Consider the following 23179-nt stretch of genomic DNA (forward strand, 5'->3'; position numbering starts at 1 on the left):
GGGCTTTTGGAAGAGAAACAGGCCCACAGCATCACCGATCCTCCCCCATACTTCACAGTGGGCATGAGGTGCTTTTCCGCTTACTCATCTTTTGTGTTATGCCAGACCCACTTAGAGTGTTTGTTGCCAAAAAGCTCTATCTTGGCCTCATCTGACCAAAGCTCACGGTCCCAGTTGAAGTCCCAGTACCGCTTAACGAACTCCAGACGTTTACGTTTATGCTTGTAAGTGAGAAAAGGCTTTTTCCGTGCATGCCTCCCAAACAGCTTGTTGGCATGTAGATAGCGCCTGATGGTTGTTATGGAGACTTTGTGACCCCAAGATGCTACTCTTTGATGCAATTCTCTAACAGTGAGCTTTGGAGAACTTTTTACTTGTCTTACCATCGTCCTCACTGTGCGTGGTGGCAAGATAAACTTGCATCCTCGTCCAGGCTTGTTTGCCACTGTTCCAGTTGTTTTAAACTTCTTGATGATTCCTCTGACTGTAGATATGGGCAGGTGTAGGCGAGCGGCTATTTTCTTGTAGCCGTTGCCTGACTTATGAAGGTCGACACACATCTGCCTTACTTGAATGGTGTGTTCTCTTGTCTTTCCCATGTTGAAGAGTGGATAAGAGAAATAGGCCTCTGTGTCACATCATATTTATACCCCAGGGAAAGAGGATGTGATGAATTACTAATTAAAGGTTCCGAGATACTCTGATCAACTTTATAAGCTACAGAAGAAATGACAGAAATGCTTCAATTACATTTATTTTCTAGGAATTGTTATGGGTGCCAATAACTGTGGAACACGTGATTTTATGAAAAATAATTATTTCTTAGTCAGGGATTTTTTTTTTTTTCTTGTCCAGGGTGTACCCCGCCTTTCGCCCGTAGTCAGCTGCGATAGGCTCCAGCTTGCCTGCGACCCTGTAGAAGGATAAAGCAGCTAGAGATAATGAGAATGATGAGAATTATTTCTTAGTCAGGGATTTTTTATTTTTTTTTATTCACTTGAGTTAAAGGTTACATTTTTTCTATAGTTTTCAGTGTGAGATTATGCTGCTGCAATAAAAATTGAATTTATTTTAAGGCTTTTAACACATCTTACCCAGGGGTGCCAATAATTGTGGAGGGCGCTATATATCTCATCTCATCTCATCTCATTATCTCTAGCCGCTTTATCCTTCTACAGGGTCGCAGGCAAGCTGGAGCCTATCCCAGCTGACTACGGGCGAAAGGCGGGGTACACCCTGGACAAGTCGCCAGGTCATCACAGGGCTGACACATAGACACAGACAACCATTCACACTCACATTCACACCTACGCTCAATTTAGAGTCACCAGTTAACCTAACCTGCATGTCTTTGGACTGTGGGGGAAACCGGAGCACCCGGAGGAAACCCACGCGGACACGGGGAGAACATGCAAACTCCGCACAGAAAGGCCCTCGCCGGCCACGGGGCTCAAACCCGGACCTTCTTGCTGTGAGGTGACAGCGCTAACCACTACACCACCGTGCCGCCCGGCGCTATATATATATATATATATATATATAGAGAGAGAGAGAGAGAGAGGCGGCACGGTGGTGTAGTGGTTAGCGCTGTCGCCTCACAGCAAGAAGGTCCGGGTTTGAGCCCCGTGGCCGGCGAGGGCCTTTCTGTGTGGAGTTTGCATGTTCTCCCCGTGTCCGCGTGGGTTTCCTCCGGGTGCTCCGGTTTCCCCCACAGTCCAAAGACATGCAGGTTAGGTTAACTGGTGACTCTAAATTGACCGTAGGTGTGAATGTGAGTGTGAATGGTTGTCTGTGTCTATGTGTCAGCCCTGTGATGACCTGGCGACTTGTCCAGGGTGTACCCCGCCTTTCGCCCGTAGTCAGCTGGGATAGGCTGCAGCTTGGCTGCGACCCTGTAGAACAGGATAAAGCGGCTAGAGATAATGGATGGATGGATGTATACACACACACACACACACACACACACACACACACACACACACACACACACACAGTGGAGAAAACAGGCATTCAGGCAAACAGTCCAAATCAGCAGGCAAAATCCAAAACATAAAACAAGCAAAAGGGTCAGGTGAGACACAAACAGGATATCAAAGGCAAACCGAGAACTAGAACGAGAAACAGGCACAGGAATCAAGAAACAGGAAATCAGTAACACGGGTAGTAAGGCTCGGTAATGCGTACTGATGTCGCGTAATACTTTGCACAGATCATGCATCAGCACAGTCCTTAAATAGGTGCACATCGCTCCTTAATTGAGTTCAGGTGCGCGACGTTAACGGTGCACGCGCTGGAGTCCGCTCGACGCACACACAGCCCGGGGCGTGCCTTCAGGTGCATGCACCACAGTGCGCAGGATCGACAATGATAAATTGCGCAGTTCAGCTGGAAGCATTTTCCGGAGTTTTGGTGCCGACATGCTGAAAGATCATTCACCAGAGGTGCGCAGTTTTATATATGTATGTATATATAATTTACCACATTTTTTAAAAAAATATGACAAAACAAGTTGTATCACAGCAATTACGGTTGTATTGAACGATAAAATTTTTCACAAACTACTCAGATAAATCTATAGATAATGTCTGTACTGTAAGCCATGAAAAAAAAACAACTCGATTAACGTTTAGAGAAATAAAGTGTCAGTGGCGTTTCGATCCAATGAAGCTCTCGATTTAGCACAAAACTAAAAATTGACTTGAATCTGACCTCGACCTTGTTATTGATGAAACAATCAGGTGAGAAATAGCGTGAGAGATGCCACTGAGAGTTTTCTTATCGTCCAAGCACACGCGACTCTCTCTCTCTCTCTCACTCACACACACCACCACTTTGTCTTATCCTCTTATCAGTGTGTGTGCAGGTGATACAGAGAGCAGTACTGAACTCCGTCTCACAACACTCACACCATCATCCTCTTTCACTGACGTGAGGATCTGTACTTGACACATTTGCCTGTTAAAGGAACCTTTCGCAGATTTACACACGTTTACTTTTACTTCACGGTTCCAAATGTTCCTGTGTAACAGCATCTATCATAGAACTGACTTGTTACTCAGTCATTCTCTCATTCACCCAGTCATTCGTTCCCTCTTTTACTCACTCACTTGTTCACTTATTCACTTCGTGACTCATTCATTCACTCTTTTACTCACTCACTTGTTCACTCACTCACTCATCCATTCATTCCTTTTGTCTCTCACTTATTATTTTATTTATTCGCTCACTCGTTTAGTCATTCCTCACTTACTCATCATTGCTCTGTCTCATTTTTTCTCTAACTTATTCACTCTTTCATTCAGTCAGGCTCATTCATGCATTCTCTCTCTCACAAACACACACACACACACACACACACACACACACACACACACACACACACACACACACAGTCACTCAGTCATTCACTTAACATCTCAGTCTCTTATTCACTCACTCACTTTCCCATTGGCTAATTGAGTCATTTGCTCATCATGTCACTCAATCATTCACTCCTTTCCTTTTTCTTTTTTTTAAATAAATTGCAAAACAATGTGATAAATTGAGCCTGATGAATGTTCGATACATACTAATCTCATCTCATTATCTTTAGCCGCTTTATCCTGTTCTACAGGGTCGCAGGCGAGCTGGAGCCTATCCCAGCTGACTACGGGCGAAAGGCGGGGTACACCCTGGACAAGTCGCCAGGTCATCACAGGGCCGACACATAGACACAGACAACCATTCACACTCACATTCACACCTACGGTCAATTTAGAGCCACCAGTTAACCTAACCTGCATGTCTTTGGACTGTGGGGGAAACCGGAGCACCCGGAGGAAACCCACGCGGACACGAGGAGAACATGCAAACTCCGCACAGAAAGGCCCTCGCCGGCCATGGGGCTCGAACCCGGACCTTCTTACTGTGAGGCGACAGCGCTAACCACTACACCACCGTGCCGCCCGATACATAATAATAATAATAATCTTGGCGGCACAGTGGTGTGATGGTTAGTGCTGTCACCTTACAGCAAGAAGGTCCTGGGTTCGAGCCCAGTGGCTCACGGGGGCCTTTCTGTGTGGAGTTTGCATGTTCTCCCCGTGTCCGCGTGGGTTTCCTCCGGGTGCTCCGGTTTCCCCCACAGTCCAAAGACATGCAGGTTAGGTTAACTGGTGACTCTAAATTGACCGTAGGTGTGAATGTGAGTGTGAATGGTTGTCTGTGTCTATGTGTCAGCCCTGTGATGACCTGGCGACTTGTCCAGGGTGTACCCCACCTTTCACCCATAGTCAGCTGGGATAGGCTCCAGCTTGCCTGCGACCCAGCACAGGATACGTGGTTATTGATAATAGATGGATGGATAATAATCTCAATTTATATAGCAATTTTAGACATTTAAAATGCAACTTAGTGCTTTATATTATGCAGTGAAAAACAGCATATAAAACAAAAAATAATATATAAACGTAGATTACATATAAAAATATCCAATAAAATGTATCAAATGGATATTTATCATTTATTTATTTATTTATTCCACAAAATTGAGTCGTACATGAGCTGATAGCCAATGAGGCATGTAGCACCAAGTTGGCTATAAGCCATGTACGATGAGATTGAGTGGAATAACTGTTTTATTCTATCCACATTCACTGGAGTTTGAGAAACAAAGCATTTTTATTTTTATTTTCTGCAAATTTGATGAATAAAATCTTTATAAAAAACGTCCAACAAAATAATTTCTGCTTAGAATGTAAACAAACCGGCGAAATGACAGGAGCAACTTGTGAAAAATGCTATAATAATAATTATTGAAAAATAAAAAAGATACATTCATACTATCAAATAATTTTATTCCATATTTTGTTGCTTTTTTTGTATTTTGGGGGGTTTTGTTTTTGAGTAGAGTTTTTATTTCATCCTCGATTGGTTCAGCAACACGCGCCGCCATTTTGTTTTTCTCTATTCACGAGATATGAGCTGATGTCCGAGTAGTAGAGTGGCCAATCAGAGCGTGCAAGTGTTCATATCCAGTGAAGTGGATAGACTGCCCTTGAGTGGCAGTCTGTGAAACCACACACATTTTTAATATACAATGCCCTCCACAATTATTGGCACCCCTTGTAAACTTTAGTAAAATGGGTTAGAAAAAAATCCACCTTTTGGTGAAGTCGCTTCATCTCACACGGGAAAAATGAGAAAAATCCAACCTTTAATTAAAATAAATTTATTCAGAGGAAAACCAAATCCTTCATCAAGAAATAATTATTTTCAACAAAAGCACATGTGCCACTGTTATTGACACCCCTGTATTTAATACTTTGTACAACCTCCCTTTGCCAGTAAAACAGCACTGATACAGAGCAGGGCATCTGAGCCCATTCCTCTTTACACAATCTTTCCACATCATCCAGGATCCTCGGCCCTCTCTTGTGCTCGCTCATCTTCAGCTCGCCCCACAGGTTTTCACTGGGGTTCAGGTCAGGGGACTGAGATGGCCAGGGCAGAAGCTTGATTCTGTGCTCAGCTAACCGTTTTTGTGTTGATTTGGACGTATGCTTCGGATCATTGTCCTGCTGGAAGATCCAGTGACGACCCACTTTTAGTTTCCTGGCAGAGGCAGCTAGATTCTGATTTAAAATGTCCTGGTATTTCATGGTGTCCCTGATACCATGTACCCTAACAAGGTTTCCAGGGCCTTTGGAGGAAAAGCAGCCCCAAAACATCACAGAACCTTCACCATCTTTTACAGTCGGGATTGTTTTTTTTTTTTTCATTATAGCCATCATTCTTTTTACACCAAACTCACCTTGAGTGTTTATTGTCAAAAAGCTCAGTTTTTGTCAGATCAGATCACAGAACAAAGTTGTCGTAGCGTTTCACAAACTTCAGGCGCTTACATTTGTGGTTAACTGACAGAAAAGGCTTTTTTCAGGCAGAACTTCCAAATAATCTGTTGCCATGGAGGTGGTGTCTGATGGTGGTGGAGACTTGGAAACCCCAAGATTTTACTTTTTCTTGTAATTCACCAACAGTGATGCTTAGGGATTTTTTTTTTCTTTTTGCCTCTCTTATCCTCCTCCTCATTGTACGTGGGGGCAAAATAAACTTGTTTCCTCTTCCAGGCAAGTTTGCTACAGTTCCAGTCGGTGTCCACATTTTTATTATTGCCCTAACAGTAGAAATGGACATTTCCAGGTGATTAGCTATTTTTTAATAACCATTCCTTGATATAGGAAGGTGAACGGCACGGTGGTGTAGTGGTTAGCACGGTGGTTAGGCGGCACGGTGCTGTAGTGGCTAGCACGGTGGTTAGGCGGCACGGTGCTGTAGTGGTTAGCACGGTGGTTAGGTGGCATGGTGGTGTAGTGGTTAGCACGGTTGCCTCACAGCAAGAAGGTTCCGGGTTCGAACCCAGTGGCCGGCGAGGGCCTTTCTGTGTGGAGTTTGCATGTTCTCCCCGTGTCTGCGTGGGTTTCCTCCGGGTGCTCCAGTTTCCCCCACAATCCAAAGACATGCAGTTAGGTTAACATGGGGCAGCCTTGGGCTGAGGTGCCCTTGAGCAAGGTACCTGACCCCTGACTGCTCCCCAGGCGCTCTGGTGTGGCTGCCCACTGCTCTGGGTGTGTGTGCTCACTGCTTCAGATGGGTGAAATGCAGAGGATGAATTTCACTGTGCTTGAAGTGTGCATGTGACGAATAAAGGTTTCTTCTAAAACACACTTCTCCCTCATTTGGTTTCCTCTCTTATCTTTCCCATGTTGATGGATGACTCAGGGAATTTGGCCTTTGTGTCACCTCATATTTATTCCCCAGTTAATTGGGAAGTCATGGATTACAGCTTGTTCCTACAAGCTCCAATCAACTCAAAAATACTGTACAATTGAAATGGGAAACATGTTTCAGTTACATTGTGTTCACTATTATTTCCAGCGGTGCCAATACCAGTGGCACATGTGTTTTTGTTGAAAATAATTTTCTCTTGATGAGGGATTTGTTTTTGTTTTTTTCTCTCTGAATAAATTTATTTCGGTCAAAGGTTTTATTTTTCTCGTTTTTTCAGTGTGAGATGAAGCGACTTTACCAAAAGGTTGATTTTTTCTAACTTTTTTTACTAATCTCTCCAAGGGGGGACAATAATTGTGGAGGGCACTGTATATCCTCCAACCACATGAAATATTTACTCTGACCTCAGTGTGTGATATTCAATATATGGCACATTTAACCCACTGCTTCCTTTCATGCATCACTTGCCAGCAGCGTTTTCTTTCCCAGAAGCTCTCTTGTATGCGCTCGGGTGATATTAGAAATTGGATGAGGAAAGAGCGAGTGGCACTTAAAGCGAGCACTCTTCACTGTGAGATGTAAAAACAGCGTTTCTGTGATCAAAAAGTAATGCAGCCATTCCAGGCTTATTCCAGCTAAAAGACACTCTTACTCAAAGTGGAAGATGGGGAGGAAACGTGTCCTCGTGCTTCACATCTGTTGCCTGTAGCGCATTTTGTGTTTGGTGCCATTTTGTTCTGTTGTAAATATTTTATTTACTGTTCGTTTTGGAGATAATGTGTTTTTGTGACATTTGTAATATACCACTGTGACCTTTATGAAGTGCCTCAATTTACATGTTTTGGGTCAAACCTGTGACCATACCTCAACACATTTTAGTGAATTATTAATCATTAGACATTTATGTATCAAATCAATTCCACTAAACCAACATCTGGCTTATTTAATCCATCCATCCATCCATCCATCCATCCATCCATCCATCATCTGTAGCTGCTTATGCTTATTTAATCCAGCATTTAAAAAAAAAATAAATCTTTCAAGCACTGTCACAAAGAATGTAGCTAACAGACATTGTCAGTGAGAAGGCCAGGAAGGGGGCCATTGCTATGGAAAATGTTGGACAACCAGAAGCGAAAAAGAAGCAAGAAACTGTCCGTGACATCCAGATGAACTTGAAAGCGCCGCCCCAGATTTCCATCCCAGAGATCTGGCGTGATAAATGCGCCGCGCTCTGATAAACATCTCCCCTGATGCTATTCATCACTTGTCATCATTTTCCCGTGCTGCTGCTGCTAAGAACAATGCCAGATCTGGTTTAACATAACCATAAAATATGTCTGAACAACCTAGAAAGCTCACACAGGAGAGTGCGAGAGGGAGAGAAATGTCAAATGATAATCAGACAGGATGAAAAATGAAGTGAACAGAATCAGTGTGTTGAAGCATGTTTTTTTTTTATTGTGTATATTTATAATGACTGCTGAAGTTGGAATATGAAGTTTTTACACTTCCTCCATCAGTGTGATCACACTGACATCATGCTGACATCATTGAGTCAAAATTACACAGTGACGTCTGGGTATCATAATGACACAAATTATATTTTATTGTTTATGAGTACATTTTTTTTCCAAGGTGACATCAAGGTTTGACTGTCACCACCCAGAGACCACGGGAACAGATTGGACCCAATGAACAGCTACTAGAAATGAACTGAAGCGTACCTGATGAGTAGGCTTGTGGGGAGAACAAACAGGAAGCAGGCGCAGCAGCACAGTCCAAAAATGTCTTTGCGAAATCCTAGGAAGACAGAGCGAAGGCAGAGCAACAGATTACAATAATCCCAGGAGAAAACAGAGCTGGAAAAAAACAGAGTCCTGAGTCGAAGTCCCAATCAAAAATCCCAAAAATTGTCAGGCAAAAATCTTGACCCAAAAAACATAATCCAAATCGGGAAACCAAACGTGAACATGAACTTGATGAAACTTAGCGGTGAGTATTTATCCATGTTGTGTAATTTTCCTTGGTGTGTTTATATAGAGTTGCTAACAGCAAATGCGTAGCAGGTGTGCTAGCACAGCATGGGGAGAATGGGGAAAATGCAGACTGGAGCGCAAAGGCACAGCTCAGGATTTGGAAGTTCCAGGCTGGATCGTGACAGTACCCCCCTTACAGATGCCTCTAGGCATCCCAGACAGAGGTCCCAGGTTCTTACAGTGTAAATCCCAGGGTCGAGGATGAAACACACCCAACACCTCTCCTCTGGGCCATAACCTATCCAGTCGACCAGATACTGTAACCACTAACCATGTCGATGGACATTTAGTAGATTCCTTACTGTGTAGGCCTCCCCTACATCGATGATCTTGGGAGGGAGAGGAGCCTTGGAATTGGGGGGAGGGACTGGAGACCAGGGATCTCAGTTGGGAGACGTGAAAGGATGGGTGGAGGCACCGCATAGACTTGGGCAATGCCAATCTCACAGTCGTGGGATTAATGACCTTAGAAATAGGAAAGGGGGCAACAAATCTGGGGGCCAGCTTATGTGAGGAAACCCTGAGACGGAGTTTGGCCGTGGACAGCATGACCCTTTGTCCCAGGCAGTAGACAGGAGCTGGCCTGTGATGTCAATCTGACATCCTCTTGTATGCATAATTGGTGCGTAACAGGTGACATTTGGCACGCACCCAAACTCTGCGACAGCGTTGGATAAAGGCTTTGACCAAAGGAACAGACGCCGCCTCCTGTTCAGGGAAAAGAGGGTGCTGGTAACTGAGGCAACACTGGAAAGGAGTCAGCCCAGTGGATGATGAGGGAAGGCTTTTGTGGGCATATTCAATCTAAGGAAGCACCTGGCTCCAGGAGGAAGAATCACTGGACGTTAGGCATCATAGAGTGACCTCTAGCTTCTGATTGGTACGCTCCATCTTCCCATTAGTCTGGAGGTGGTAACCTGAGGAGAGGCTGGGAGTCACCCCAATGAGCTTGCAGAACGCCTTCCAGAAGTGAGCGGAGAACTGGGGACCTCTATCAGACACAGTGTCCGTAGGCAGACCATGAATTTGGAACATCTCATCTCATCTTCTTCCGCTTATCTGGAGCCGGGTCGTGGAGGCAGCAGCCTGAGCATGGAAACCCAAACTTCCCTCTCCCCAGACACCTCGGCCAGCTCCTTGGGAAGAACACTGAGGCATTCCCAGGCCAGCCAAGAGACATAGTCCCTCCAGCGTGTCCTGGGTCTTCCCCGGGGCCTCCTCCCGGGGGGACATGCCTGGAACACCTCCCCAGGGAGGCATCCAGGAGGCATCCGAAAGAGATGCCTGAGCCACCTCAGCTGATTCCTCTTGATGTGGAGGAGCAGCGGCTCTACTCCGAGCTTCTCCTGAGTGATTGTGCTTCTCACCCTATCTCTAAGGGAGTGCCCAGCCACCCTGCGAAGGAAACTCATTTCAGTCACTTGTATCCGTGATCTTGTTCTTTCGGTCATTACCCAAAACTCATGACCATAGGTGAGAGTCGGAACGTAGAGCGATCGGTAAATCAAGAGCTTCGCCTTTTGGCTCAGCTCCTTCTTCACCACGACGGACTGGTAAAGTGACCGCATCACTGCGGAGGCTGCACCAATCTGCCTGTTGATCTCACGCTCCATCCTTCCCTCACTCGTGAACATGATCCCGAGATACTTAAACTCTTCCACTTGAGGCAGGACTTCTCCACCAACCTGGAGAGGGCAAGCCACCCTTTTCCGGTCGAGAACCATGGCCTCGGACTTGGAGGTGCTGATTCTCATCCTAGCCACTTCACGCTCGACTGTAAACCGCCCCAATGCATGCTGAAGGTCCTGGTTTGAAGAAGCCAACAGGACAACATCATCCGCAAAAAGCAGAGATGAAATCCTGTGGTTCCCAAACAGGACTCCTTCCAGCCCCTGGCTGTGCCTAGAAATTCTGTCCATAAAAATTATGAACAGAACCGGTGACAAAGGGCAGCCCTGCCGGAGTCCAACATGCACTGGGAACAGGTCTGACTTACTGCCGGCAATGCGAACCAGACTCCTGCTCCGTTCGTACAGGGACTGGACAGCCCTTAGCAAAGAGCCCCGAACCCCATACTCCTGAAGCACCCCCCACAGAATACCACGAGGGACACGGTCGAATGCCTTCTCCAGATCCACAAAGCACATGTGGACTGGTTGGGCAAACTCCCATGAACCCTCAATCACCCTATGAAGGGTCCAGTGTTCCATGACCAGGACGAAAACCGCATTGTTCCTCCTGGATCCGAGGTTCGACTATCGGCCGAATTCTCCTCTCCAGTACCCTGGAGTAAACCTTCCCGGGGAGGCTGAGAAGTGTGATTTCCCCTATAATTGGTGCACACTCTCCGGTCCCCTTTCTTAAAAAGAGGGACCACCACCCCAGTCTGCCACTCCAGAGGTACTGTCCCCAACCGCCATGCGATGTTGCAAAGGCGTGTCAGCCAAGACAGCCCCACAACATCCAGAGACTTGAGATACTCAGGGCGGATCTCATCCACCTCCGGTGCTCTGCCACCGAGGAGCTTGCAAACCACCTCAGTGACTTCGGCTTGGGTAATGGATGAATCCATCTCTGAGTCATCAGCCTCCACTTCCTCAATGGAAGACGTGACGGTGGGATTGAGGAGATCCTCGAAGTATTCCTTCCACCACCCGACAATATCCCTAGTCGAGGTCAACAGCTCCCCACCCACACTGTAAACAGTGTTGGCAGAGTACTGCTTCCCCCTCCTGAGGCGCCGGACGGTTTGCCAGAATTTCTTTAAGGCCGACCGATAGTCCTCCTCCATGGCCTCACCGAACTCCTTCCAGTTCCGAGTTTTTGCCTCCGCAACTGCCCGTGCTGCGGCACGCCTGGCCTGCCAATACCCGTCAGCTGCCTCAGGAGTCCCGGAGGCCAACATGGCCCGATAGGACTCCTTCTTCAGCTTGACGGCATCCCTTACTTCCGGTGTCCACCACCAGGTTCAGGGATTGCCGCCACAACAGGCACCAGAGACCTTGTGGCCACAGCTCCGAACAGCCGCGTCAACAATGGAGGCAGAGAACATGGTCCACTCAGACTCAATGTCCCCCGCCTCCCTCGGGAGCTGGGAGAAGCTCTCCTGGAGGTGGGAGTTAAAGACCTCCCCGACAGAGTGCTCGGCCAGATGTTCCCAGCAGATCCTCACCATACGTTTGGGCCTGCCAGGTCTGTCCAGCTTCCTCCTCCGCCAGCGGATCCAACTCACCACCAGATGTTCACCAAACCCCTTGTGGAAATTTATAAAACAAGGACCATGACGTCGCCCAGTATGGCACAGCTGGGGCCCCACCCTGGAGCCAGGCCCGGGGTTGGGGCTCGTATGCGAGCGCCTGGTGGCCGGGCCTTTGCCCATGGGGCCCGGCCGGGCTCAGCCTGAAGCGGTGACGCGGGTCCAACCTCCTGTGGGTTCAGCACCCACAGAGGTAGTAGTAGTAGGGGGCCGGTGCAGTGTGGATTGGGCGGCAGTCGAAGGCAGGGGCCTCGATCACCTGATCCCTGAACACAGCGGCTAGCTGTTGGGACATGGAATGTCACTTCACTGGGGGGGAAAAAGCCTGAGCTTGTGCGGGAGGTTGAGAGGTACCAGCTAGAGATAGTCGGGCTCACCTCCACGCACAGCTTGGTCTCCGGAACCCAGCTCCTCGAGAGGGACTGGACTCTCCACTTCTCTGGAGTCACCCACGGTGAGCAGTGGCGGGCTGGTGTGGGCTTGCTTATAGCTCCACAGCTCAGCTGCCATGTGCTGGAATTTACCCCAGTGAACGAGAGGGTTGCCTCTCTGCACCTTCGGGTTGGGGAGAGGGCTTTTGCTGTTGTTTGTGCCTATGGGCCGAATAGCAGTATAGAGTATTCAGCCTTCTTGGAGTCCCTGGGAGATGTACTGAGAAGTGCTCAGACTGGGGACTCCATTGTTCTACTGGGGGACTTCAACGCTCACGTGGGCGACGACAGTGACACCTGGAGGGGCATGACTGGGAGGAACGGCCTCCCCGATCTGAACCCGAGTGGTGTTTTGTTACTGGACTAATGTGCTAGTCACAGTTTGTCCATAACGAACACCATGTTCGAGCATAGGGGTGTCCATAAGTGCACGTGGCACCAGGACACCTTAGGTCGGAGGTTGATGATTGACTTTGTTGTCGTTTCATCTGATCTCTGGCCCTATGTCTTGGACACTTGGGTGAACAGAGGGGCTGAGCTGTCAACTGATCACCACCTGGTGGTGAATTTGGAACACATGGTTGATAAACCGTTCTCCTGTCTCTTTAGCTAAAGGCAGGTTAGGGAGGAGAATGAAATGAGCAGGCTTAGAGATGATCAACAATTGTCATGCTGCAGGTATTACCCTTGGAGCTGGGGAGGCCAGTGACAAAATCTACTGCAATGTGGGACCAAGGATGGCGAGGTACTCCAAGAGAGAATGGTCCCATCGCTCCAGTTAATGTGAGGGTTATGGAGGTGTAACCAGGGAAGGCCAAAGGCAATAAACTCAAGGAAGTTGATCATGGCATAGAACAAAATTGATTTGATGTGATTACCTGAAACCTTCAAAGTGACTGGGTCAGAGACATGGGAAATGGGACTGAGTTCAGCCCCATTCAGAGCTCTTGTCACAAGGGGGCAATCTAGCTGATGCAAGGGGATGCCCAGTTCTTCTGCCCAGGAAGCCATGATAAATCTCTGGTGTGTACTAGAATCAATGAGGGCTTGAACAGACTGGACCTTGTTTCTGAATGAAATCTCAATGACCAACATTGACCTCACAGCAGGGGAAGTGTGTGTAGAGATGCACACTCATATCCCCACATCTACTGGTGGGTGGACCCTTTTACTGGGCAGCGGGAGATTAAATGTCCACACTGTCCACAGTCGAAATAGGAACTAGTTGCTTGACAGCGTCTTCCTTCCTCTGGGGTTACCTGGCTCCTGTCTAATTGCATGGGCTCCAACTCACTGGGGGTGGCACCCTCCGATAGAGAGGTGACGGTCCTGGGTTTGACCCTTTGGCTCCACCTCCGATCCCTTCTCTGATTGCACAGCAGAAGGCGAATGTCCACCCGACTGGCCAGGTCTACCAAGCCATCCAGGCTGTCAGAAAGGTCCTGAGGTGCAATCTCATCCAAGATGGTATGATTTAGCCCATGAAAGAAGGCATCATACAAGGCACTTGTGTTCCAGTCAACTGCTGCGGCAAGAGCCTGGAATTCAATGGCATAATCATGAACTGAACGAGCACCTTGCTTCAGCCCCATCAGCTGTCATGATGCCTCCTTGCCCTTGGGGGAATGGTCAAAAAAATTTCTGCATCTCCTCAGTGAAGCCTGAAACTCGAACAGCAGGGCACCCTGGCATCCCAAACAGCTGTTCCCCACTCCCGTGCCTTTCCTGTTAAGAGCGTGATGGCATAAGCTACATGGGAGCTCTCAGATGGGAAGGCAGATGCCTGAAGTTCCATGGCTAAGGAGCACTGTAAGAGGAATGAATGGCAGGTCCTGGGTGCACTCATGGGGGGGGAAGGATGGAGCGGCTGGCTGACTGGTTGGAGCTGGTGCTGGTTGGCCAGCGATTGAAGCCTGAAGGGTCTCCATCTGTGAGGAGAGTCTTTGTAGGGTATCAGTGATGGAAGAAATACTCTGTAGAACAGCTCTGATCTCTTGCTGATGAGATCCGAGAACAGAGCCCTGCTTACCCAATGCAGATTTGAGAGCATTGTAGTCTGCTGGGTCCATGGTGTGGTGGATAAATTCTGTCACAACCCGGAGGCCATGGGAACAGATTGGATCCAATGAGCAACTCGTAGAAATGAACTGAGGCATACCTGATGAGTAGACTCGTGAGGAGAACAGGCAGGAAGCAGCCACAGCAGCACAATCTGAAAATCTCATTGCAAAATCCCAAGAAGACAGAGCAATGGCAGAATAACAGATGACATTAATCCCAGGAGGAAACAGAGCTAGAAAAAAACAGAGTCCTGAGTCAAAATCCCAGTCAAAAATTCCAAAATTCGGCAGGCAAAAATCTTAGTCCAATAAAAACCTAATCCAAATCGGGAAAATGAACATGAACTTGACAAAACTTTGTGGTGAGTATTTATCCATGTTGTGTAATTTTCCTTGGTGTGATCATATAGAGTGGCTAACAGCAAACGCGTAGCAGGTGTGCTACCGTAGCATGGGGAGAATGAGGAAAATGCGGAGTGGAGCGCAAAGGCGCAGGTCAGGATTTAGAAGTTCTAGGCTGGATCTTTCATTGACATGAATGATTTTTTTTTCTTTATTACTTGATCCTCCTCCACCATTTTCACAAAGATCCTCCCCTGGCTCTACAGTGGCCCATTGAGATGTGTGTCTCTAAAATGACTGGAGAAGGCCTTTCCAGACACAAACAAGCATTCCAAACCATCTCATCTCATTATCTCTAGCCGCTTTATCCTGTCCTACAGGGTCGCAGGCAAGCTGGAGCCTATCCCAGCTGACTATGGGCGAAAGGCGGGGTACACCCTGGACAAGTCACCAGGTCATCACAGGGCTGACACATAGACACAGACAACCATTCACACCTACGGTCAATTTAGAGTCACCAGTTAACCTAACCTGCATGTCTTTGGACTGTGGGGGAAACTGGAGCACCCGGAGGAAACCCACGCGGACACAGGGAGAACATGCAAACTCCTCACAGAAAGGCCCTCGCCGGCCATGGGGCTCGAACCCGGACCTTCTTGCTGTGAGGCGACAGCGCTAACCACTACACCACCGTGCCGCCCATTCCGAACCAGAAAGTCATTTTTCCAAATGAGTTTTTTAAGCCAGCTAATACACTTCTGCTGAAGCCATGGATTAAAAATTGCTTATTGCATCTTTAATGTCTTCCTCATGATAATAAATGATGCTCCATGAATAGCTCATGATACTAAATGATGCTCAGTGATTGGCTCATGACACTAAATGATGCTCCATGATTGGCTCAAGATACTAAAAGATGTACTGTGATTGGCTCATGACACTAAATGATGCTCAGTGATTGGTTCATGATACTAAATGATGCACCGTGATTGGCTCATCATACTAATGATGCTCCGTGATTGGCTTATGATACTAAATGATGCTCTGTGATTGGCTCATGATACTAAATGATGCGCCATGATTGGCTCATCATACTAATGATGCTCTGTGATTGGCTCATGATACTAAATGATGCGCCGTGATTGGCTCATGATACTAAATGATGCTCCGTGATTGGTTCATGATACTAAATGATGCACCGTAATTGGCTCATCATACTAATGGTGCTCCGTGATTGGCTCATGATACTAAATGATGCTCTATGATTGGCTCATGATACTAAATGATGCGCCATGATTGGCTCATGATACTAAATAATGCTCTGTGATTGGCTCATGATACTAAATGATGCTCTGTGATTGGCTCATGATACTAAATGATGCACCGTGATTGGCTCATCATAATAATGGTGCTCTGTGATTGGCTCATGATACTAAATGATGCACCGTGATTGGCTCATGATACTAAATGATGCTCTGTGATTGGCTTATCATACTAATGATGCTCTGTGATTGGCTTATCATACTAATGATGCTCTGTGATTGGCTCATGATACTAAATGATGCTCTGTGATTGGCTCATGATACTAAATAATGCGCCGTGATTGGCTCATGATACTAAATGATGCTCTGTGATTGGCTCATCATAATAATGGTGCTCTGTGATTGGCTCATGGTACTAAATGATGCGCCATGATTGGCTCATGATACTAAATGATGCTCTGTGATTGGCTTATCATACTAATGATGCTCTGTGATTGGCTCATGATACTAAATGATGCTCTGTGACTGGATCATGGAACTAAATGATGCTGTAATATGATTGTCAGGATGATTTTTGTTATATAAACACTTGTTGCAGTTTAGACATTGGTGTTGCATGTTTTGTTTTTTCTTTTTCAGACATGACTGGGAATTTTTAATTTTTAATTTTATTTTTTAATACTGTCTCTGCCTTATTGTGCCCTGATTCCTATAAACGAATGATACAGTATAAGCAGTCAGGTCACACCCTAATTCACTAATTCACTTGTAGCAAATAAATAAATAAATAAATAAATAAAAACTGCGGTCACTCAGATCTCAACAAGTTGACAAATTAATCTTCCTTATCGCGCAGTTTTAACACGACTGATTTTGAGTGATGAGCCTGGGGAAGGGCTGATGAATTATTTTCATTAAAGGCACTACTTTATCACGCTCTGAGGTCACTGATGCAAATGGCTTCAAGATCTAAAAGATCTCAATCTAAAACAAGGACAATGGATTATAGATTGCATTTAAATAAGTAATTCATTTGACAAAGAAATGTACCAGTTTTGGTCAGTATTGGAACAAAATCACATTCCTTATTTGTGTATATTTTTCTTTTTCTCGTTTCAGGAGCAAGGCAAAATTGGCGTCACGTTCAACATTGGGATGGTCGATATCGTTGTGCAGGAGAGCAGCATGCCAGTGAACGACGGGAAGTACCACGTGGTGCGTTTCACGAGAAACGGGGGCAATGCCACACTTCAGGTGGACAACTGGGCCATCAACGAGCACTTCCCCTCAGGTACGACCTCTCATCCACCTTCTTTAACCTTTACTTTAGGAAATCAGGAAGATGTATGGACAGAAGGCAGAAACGGACAGCAACTGCTTTTCGCTCTCTTTCCAAAGTCACTCTGTTTGACCTGTGTGTGTTTGCAGTGGGCTTAACTTTTCCCCTTAATTTCCTTCTTTTTCCTTTCCTCTCACTGACACTAAGCTTGTGTCGTGTTCATTAAAGTCAGCAAAAGAATTCGTATTAAGTTAAGCGCAAAACCAATGCTTTTATCTCTGATTGAAAATATTTTAACATTCAATGTCCAAATCTGATGAATCACATCTAATCACAGAGTTACACACAATGTGACGGATTCATTGTTTAAATGTTATTTTTTAAAATAATTTCTTATTGGTGTAGCAAATAAGTCGGACCAAACTTGGTTAGCATTAGCAGTGTAGTTGCTCATACTTAATTAATTGCATTTTTTTTACTCCAGTATTTAATTCAATAATATTCATAAAGCAATTAGCAATACATCTTTTTTTAATTTTTAAGCAAATCCATGTATATACAGTTGTGGTCAGAAGTTTACATATAGTGACATGAATGTCATCTTGGATATGAATGTCATGGCAATATCTGGGCTTTGAGTGATTTCTCTGAACTGTTCTTTTTCTGTGGCACAATGATTGTACAGCATACATCTTTAAAAAAAATTAAAATAAAATAAAAAACCCTACAATTTGGTGCATAATTTTCTTTGGGATTTCTGAAATTAACATAGGGTCAAAAGTATACATACATGGTCAAAAATGTACATACAGCACACCTAATATTTGGGTAAAATGTCTCTTCGCAAGATTCACCTTGACCAAACATTTTTTGTTTACCATGAACAAGCTTCTGGCAGAATTCTGGTTGGATATTTCACGACTCTTCATGGTAGAATTGGTAGAATTCAATACAATTTTATTTATTTATTTATTTATTTATTTTTTTTCTTGGCATGGACTTGACTTCCAATAGGGTTGAAGTCAGGACTTGTTTTCAGCTTAATTTTAGCCTGCTTTATCCTCCACAACCAGCTCTGATGCGTGTTTGGGTTCATTGTCCTGTTGTAACTCCCAGTCATGTTCAAGTTTCCAGTGGTTTGAGGTTATGCTGAAAAATTCTGAGGTAGTCCTCCTTCATTATTCCATCCACTTTGTGCCATGAACCAGTTCCACTGGCAGCAAAACAGCCCCAGAGCATGATGATCCTACTGTACCACCACCACCGGCTGGTGGTTCCTCTGTACATTGTGGCCAAACAACTCAATCTTTGTCTCATCTGCCCTTAGGCCAAAAAAAAAAAAAGATAGTGTGTTTCAGGTAACATGAAATACTAAAATAGGGTCGGTAGGTAGGAAAAAGTTTTTTTTTCCTTAAATTTTTTTTAATTTTGTTCGAAAAAATTAACACAAGTAAACATCTTACAAAATAGTATTTTGGCACAGAATCCTTTATACCACACATCATAATAAAATAAAAGTGTTTTAAATCTTTAAACGAAAAAAAAAAACTTGAAAAAATTGTGACTAGTCACGAAGTTAACGAGTTTCATACATAAAAAGACAGTCATGAAAAATTAGCTTATTTGCTGCACTATGGCCCCAACTAAAGAATGTATTAAACAATAGTGTTTTGTCTGACAGCAGCCGGATGTATTCAAACAATTATAAAACATCAAATTGAAGTAAAATGAAACATAAATTGCAAAAGAGGAGTTTAACATTTGGTCTTTGGTTAAACTAAAGGTTTAGTGGGGGGTTGGCTTGCTTTGCTATTTTTTGTGAAGTGCCAGTTTGTACCCTAGATAATTAACACTTCAGTATCAATGACCCCATGACCTCAAACACTCTTAATTGTTAACAAAAGCTAAGACAGATGTACCTCATAAAAATGTATAATGTTACAGGCGGCTAGCTCCATGACAAGGCCTGTTGACCCCCCCGTTCTTCTTGTTGTTAACATCTCATCTCATTATCTCTAGCCGCTTTATCCTTCTACAGGGTCGCAGGCAAGCTGGAGCCTATCCCAGCTGACTATGGGCGAAAGGCGGGGTACACCCTGGACAAGTCGCCAGGTCATCACAGGGCTGACACATAGACACAGACAACCATTCACACTCACATTCACACCTACGGTCAATTTAGAGTCACCAGTTAACCTAACCTGCATGTCTTTGGACTGTGGGGGAAACCGGAGCACCCGGAGGAAACCCACGCGGACATGGGGAGAACATGCAAACTCCGCACAGAAAGGCCCTTGCCGGCCACGGGGCTCGAACCCAGGACCTTCTTGCTGTGAGGCGACAGCGCTAACCACTACACCACCGTGCCACCCCTTGTTGTTAACATTCCAGATGAAATGAATATACACATTTCTAGATAGTAATGGGTATGGGGTGTATTTTATCAAATACATCATATCAAAGATGTATATCTAAATGACTTTAACATTGACTATTAAATTACTATTTATTTACATTTTAAAAAGCACTTCAAACATGCAGACATTTTTTTTTACCTGTACAACACAGGAGCCATCTGTGTCTTTGGGTAATCTGAGGCATCTTTTCTCATTGAATTCAGATACAATGTCATTAAATAACTCATCTTTCCTAGTGTATACACAACCCCGATTCCAAAAAAGTTGGGACAAAGTACAAATTGTAAATAAAAACGGAATGCAATGATGTGGAAGTTTCAAAATTCCATATTTTATTCAGAATAGAACATAGATGACATATCAAATGTTTAAACTGAGAAAATGTATCATTTAAAGAGAAAAATTAGGTGATTTTAAATTTCATGACAACAACACATCTCAAAAAAGTTGGGACAAGGCCATGTTTACCACTGTGAGACATCCCCTTTTCTCTTTACAACAGTCTGTAAATGTCTGGGGACTGAGGAGACAAGTTGCTCAAGTTTAGGGATAGGAATGTTAACCCGGGATAGGAATGTTAACCCATTCTTGTCTAATGTAGGATTCTAGTTGCTCAACTGTCTTAGGTCTTTTTTGTCGTATCTTCCGTTTTATGATGTGCCACGTGTTTTCTATGGGTGAAAGATCTGGACTGCAGGCTGGCCAGTTCAGTACCCGGACCCTTCTTCTACGCAGCCATGATGCTGTAATTGATGCATTATGTGGTTTGGCATTGTCATGTTGGAAAATGCAAGGTCTTCCCTGAAAGAGACGTCGTCTGGATGGGAGCATATATTGCTCTAGAACCTGGATATACCTTTCAACACTGATGGTGTCTTTCCAGATGTGTAAGCTGCCCATGCCACACACACTAATGCAACCCCATACCATCAGAGATGCAGGCTTCTGAACTGAGCGCTGATAACAACTTGAGTCGTCCTTCTCCTCTTTAGTCCGAATGACACGGCGTCCCTGATTTCCATAAAGAACTTCAAATTTTGATTCGTCTGACCACAGAACAGTTTTCCACTTTGCCACAGTCCATTTTAAATAAGCCTTGGCCCAGAGAAGACGTCTGCACTTCTGGATCATGTTTAGATACGGCTTCTTCTTTGAACTATAGAGTTTTAGCTGGCAACGGCGGATAGCACGGTGAATTGTGTTCACAGATAATGTTCTCTGGAAATATTCCTGAGCCCATTTTGTGATTTCCAATACAGAAGCGTGCCTGTATGTGATGCAATGCCGTCTAAGGGCCCGAAGATCACGGGCACCCAGTATGGTTTTCCGGCCTTGACCCTTACGCACAGAGATTCTTCCAGATTCTCTGAATCTTTTGATGATATTATGCACTGTAGATGATGATATGTTCAAACTCTTTGCAATTTTACACTGTCGAACTCCTTTCTGATATTGCGCCGCTATTTGTCGGCGCAGAATTAGGGGGATTGGTGATCCTCTTCCCATCTTTACTTCTGAGAGCCGCTGCCACTCCAAGATGCTCTTTTTATACCCAGTCATGTTAATGGCCTATTGCCAATTGACCTAATGAGCTGCAATTTGGTCCTCCAGCTGTTCCTTTTTTGTACCTTTAACTTTTCCAGCCTCTTATTGGCCCTGTCCCAACTTTTTTGAGATGTGTTGCTGTCATGAAATTTCAAATGAGCCAATATTTGGCATGAAATTTCAAAATGTCTCATTTTCGACATTTGATATGTTGTCTATGTTCTATTGTGAATACAGTATCAGTTTTTGAGATTTGTAAATTATTGCATTCCGTTTTTATTTACAATTTATACTTTGTCCCAACTTTTTTGGAATCGGGGTTGTATACCACAAGTAAACTTATATACTAATAGTTTACTTGTTCTATAATTGTAGCCGACTCTTTAGTTTACAAAAGCATACTTCATAGTGTACTGGAAATATACTATGAGTTTACTTGTTTTATACTTCTAGTCCACTTTTTAGTTTACTAAAGTATACTTTGTAGTATGCTGGAAATATACTATTGGTTTACTCGTTACACACTTCTAGTCCACTTTTTAGTTTATAAAAGTATAGTTTATAGCATATTGGAAATATACTATTAGTTCCTGGTTATATACATCTAGTCCACTTTTTAGTTTTTAAGTATACTGCAATCTAGGTATACTATTTAGTTTTCTAGCCCTAACCCTTACCTCATGCACATTACCAGTAGACAACTTATGTGTTTTGTACCTTAAGTAACAATGAAGTTATAAAGGTAAGAATTCACAAAATATCAACAGATACTCAGCATTAAGAACATATTCATTTTCTTTTTAAAAATCAAAATTTAAACCAACATTGCATTAAATGCCAAAGTATAAAAACATGACAATGACAACTGAAATTGACATCCAAGCTCTAAAGAAAAATTAATAAATCAAAAAAATTAATTATCCCACTCAGGAGAGAAAAAAAAAAAAAAAACTTGTATGGAACCACAGACATACCGAAGAGTCACCAATGCTGAAGCACAACTACAGGGCAAGTACACTTAAACATCTCATCTCATTATCTCTAGCCGCTCCATCCTTCTACAGGGTCACAGGCAAGCCGGAGCCCATCCCAGCCGACTACGGGAGAAAGGCGGGGTACACCCTGGACAAGTTGCCAGGTCATCACAGGGCTGACACATAGACACAGACAACCATTCACACTCACATTCACACCTACGGTCAATTTAGAGTCACCAGTTAACCTAACCTGCATGTCTTTGGACTGTGGGGGAAACCGGAGCACCCGGAGGAAACCCACGCGGACACGGGGAGAACATGCAAACTCCGCACAGAAAGGCCCTCGCCGGCCCCGGGGCTCGAACCCAGGACCTTCTTGCTGTGAGGCGACAGTGCTAACCACTACACCACCGTGCCGCCCCACACTTAAACATAAGGCACAAATATTTTAATACTTTATTACACTTTTGTTAAATAGATCTTGATTAAAAATTTAAGTATAAGCTTAATATACTTAGACTTTTCTACATACTTTTCAGTATAAGCCAAGTATACTTATGTATAACTTTATTAAGTATAAATCTGATCAGTAAATAAAAAGTAAACTGAAAGCATGCTCTCTTATTTTTAGTTTAAAAGAAGTATACTAGAAGCGCACTTGAATAAACTTCTTTTTTGTAAGGGTGACCAAACAGCTTTCCTCCAGAAGGCTTTTTCTTTGTCCATGTGGTCAGTTGCAAACTTTAGTTAAGCTTGAAGGTGTCAACTTTGGAGCAGGGGGTTATTTCTTGGATAGCAGCCTC

General features: G+C 44.5%; 1 protein-coding gene across 1 annotated transcript in view; it reads left to right on the forward strand.

The window, feature by feature from the left end:
• The window catches only part of nrxn3a (neurexin 3a), an 851023-nt gene that overhangs the window by 688669 nt on the left and 139175 nt on the right, over positions 1-23179 (forward strand). The window contains exon 20 of the mRNA XM_060932786.1: positions 17278-17449. Within this exon, the coding sequence (XP_060788769.1) occupies positions 17278-17449 (172 nt within the window). The remainder of the gene's footprint in view (positions 1-17277; positions 17450-23179) is intronic.

Source organism: Neoarius graeffei, chromosome 11 (genome assembly GCF_027579695.1).
Source record: "Neoarius graeffei isolate fNeoGra1 chromosome 11, fNeoGra1.pri, whole genome shotgun sequence".
Taxonomy (NCBI): Eukaryota; Metazoa; Chordata; class Actinopteri; order Siluriformes; family Ariidae; genus Neoarius; species Neoarius graeffei.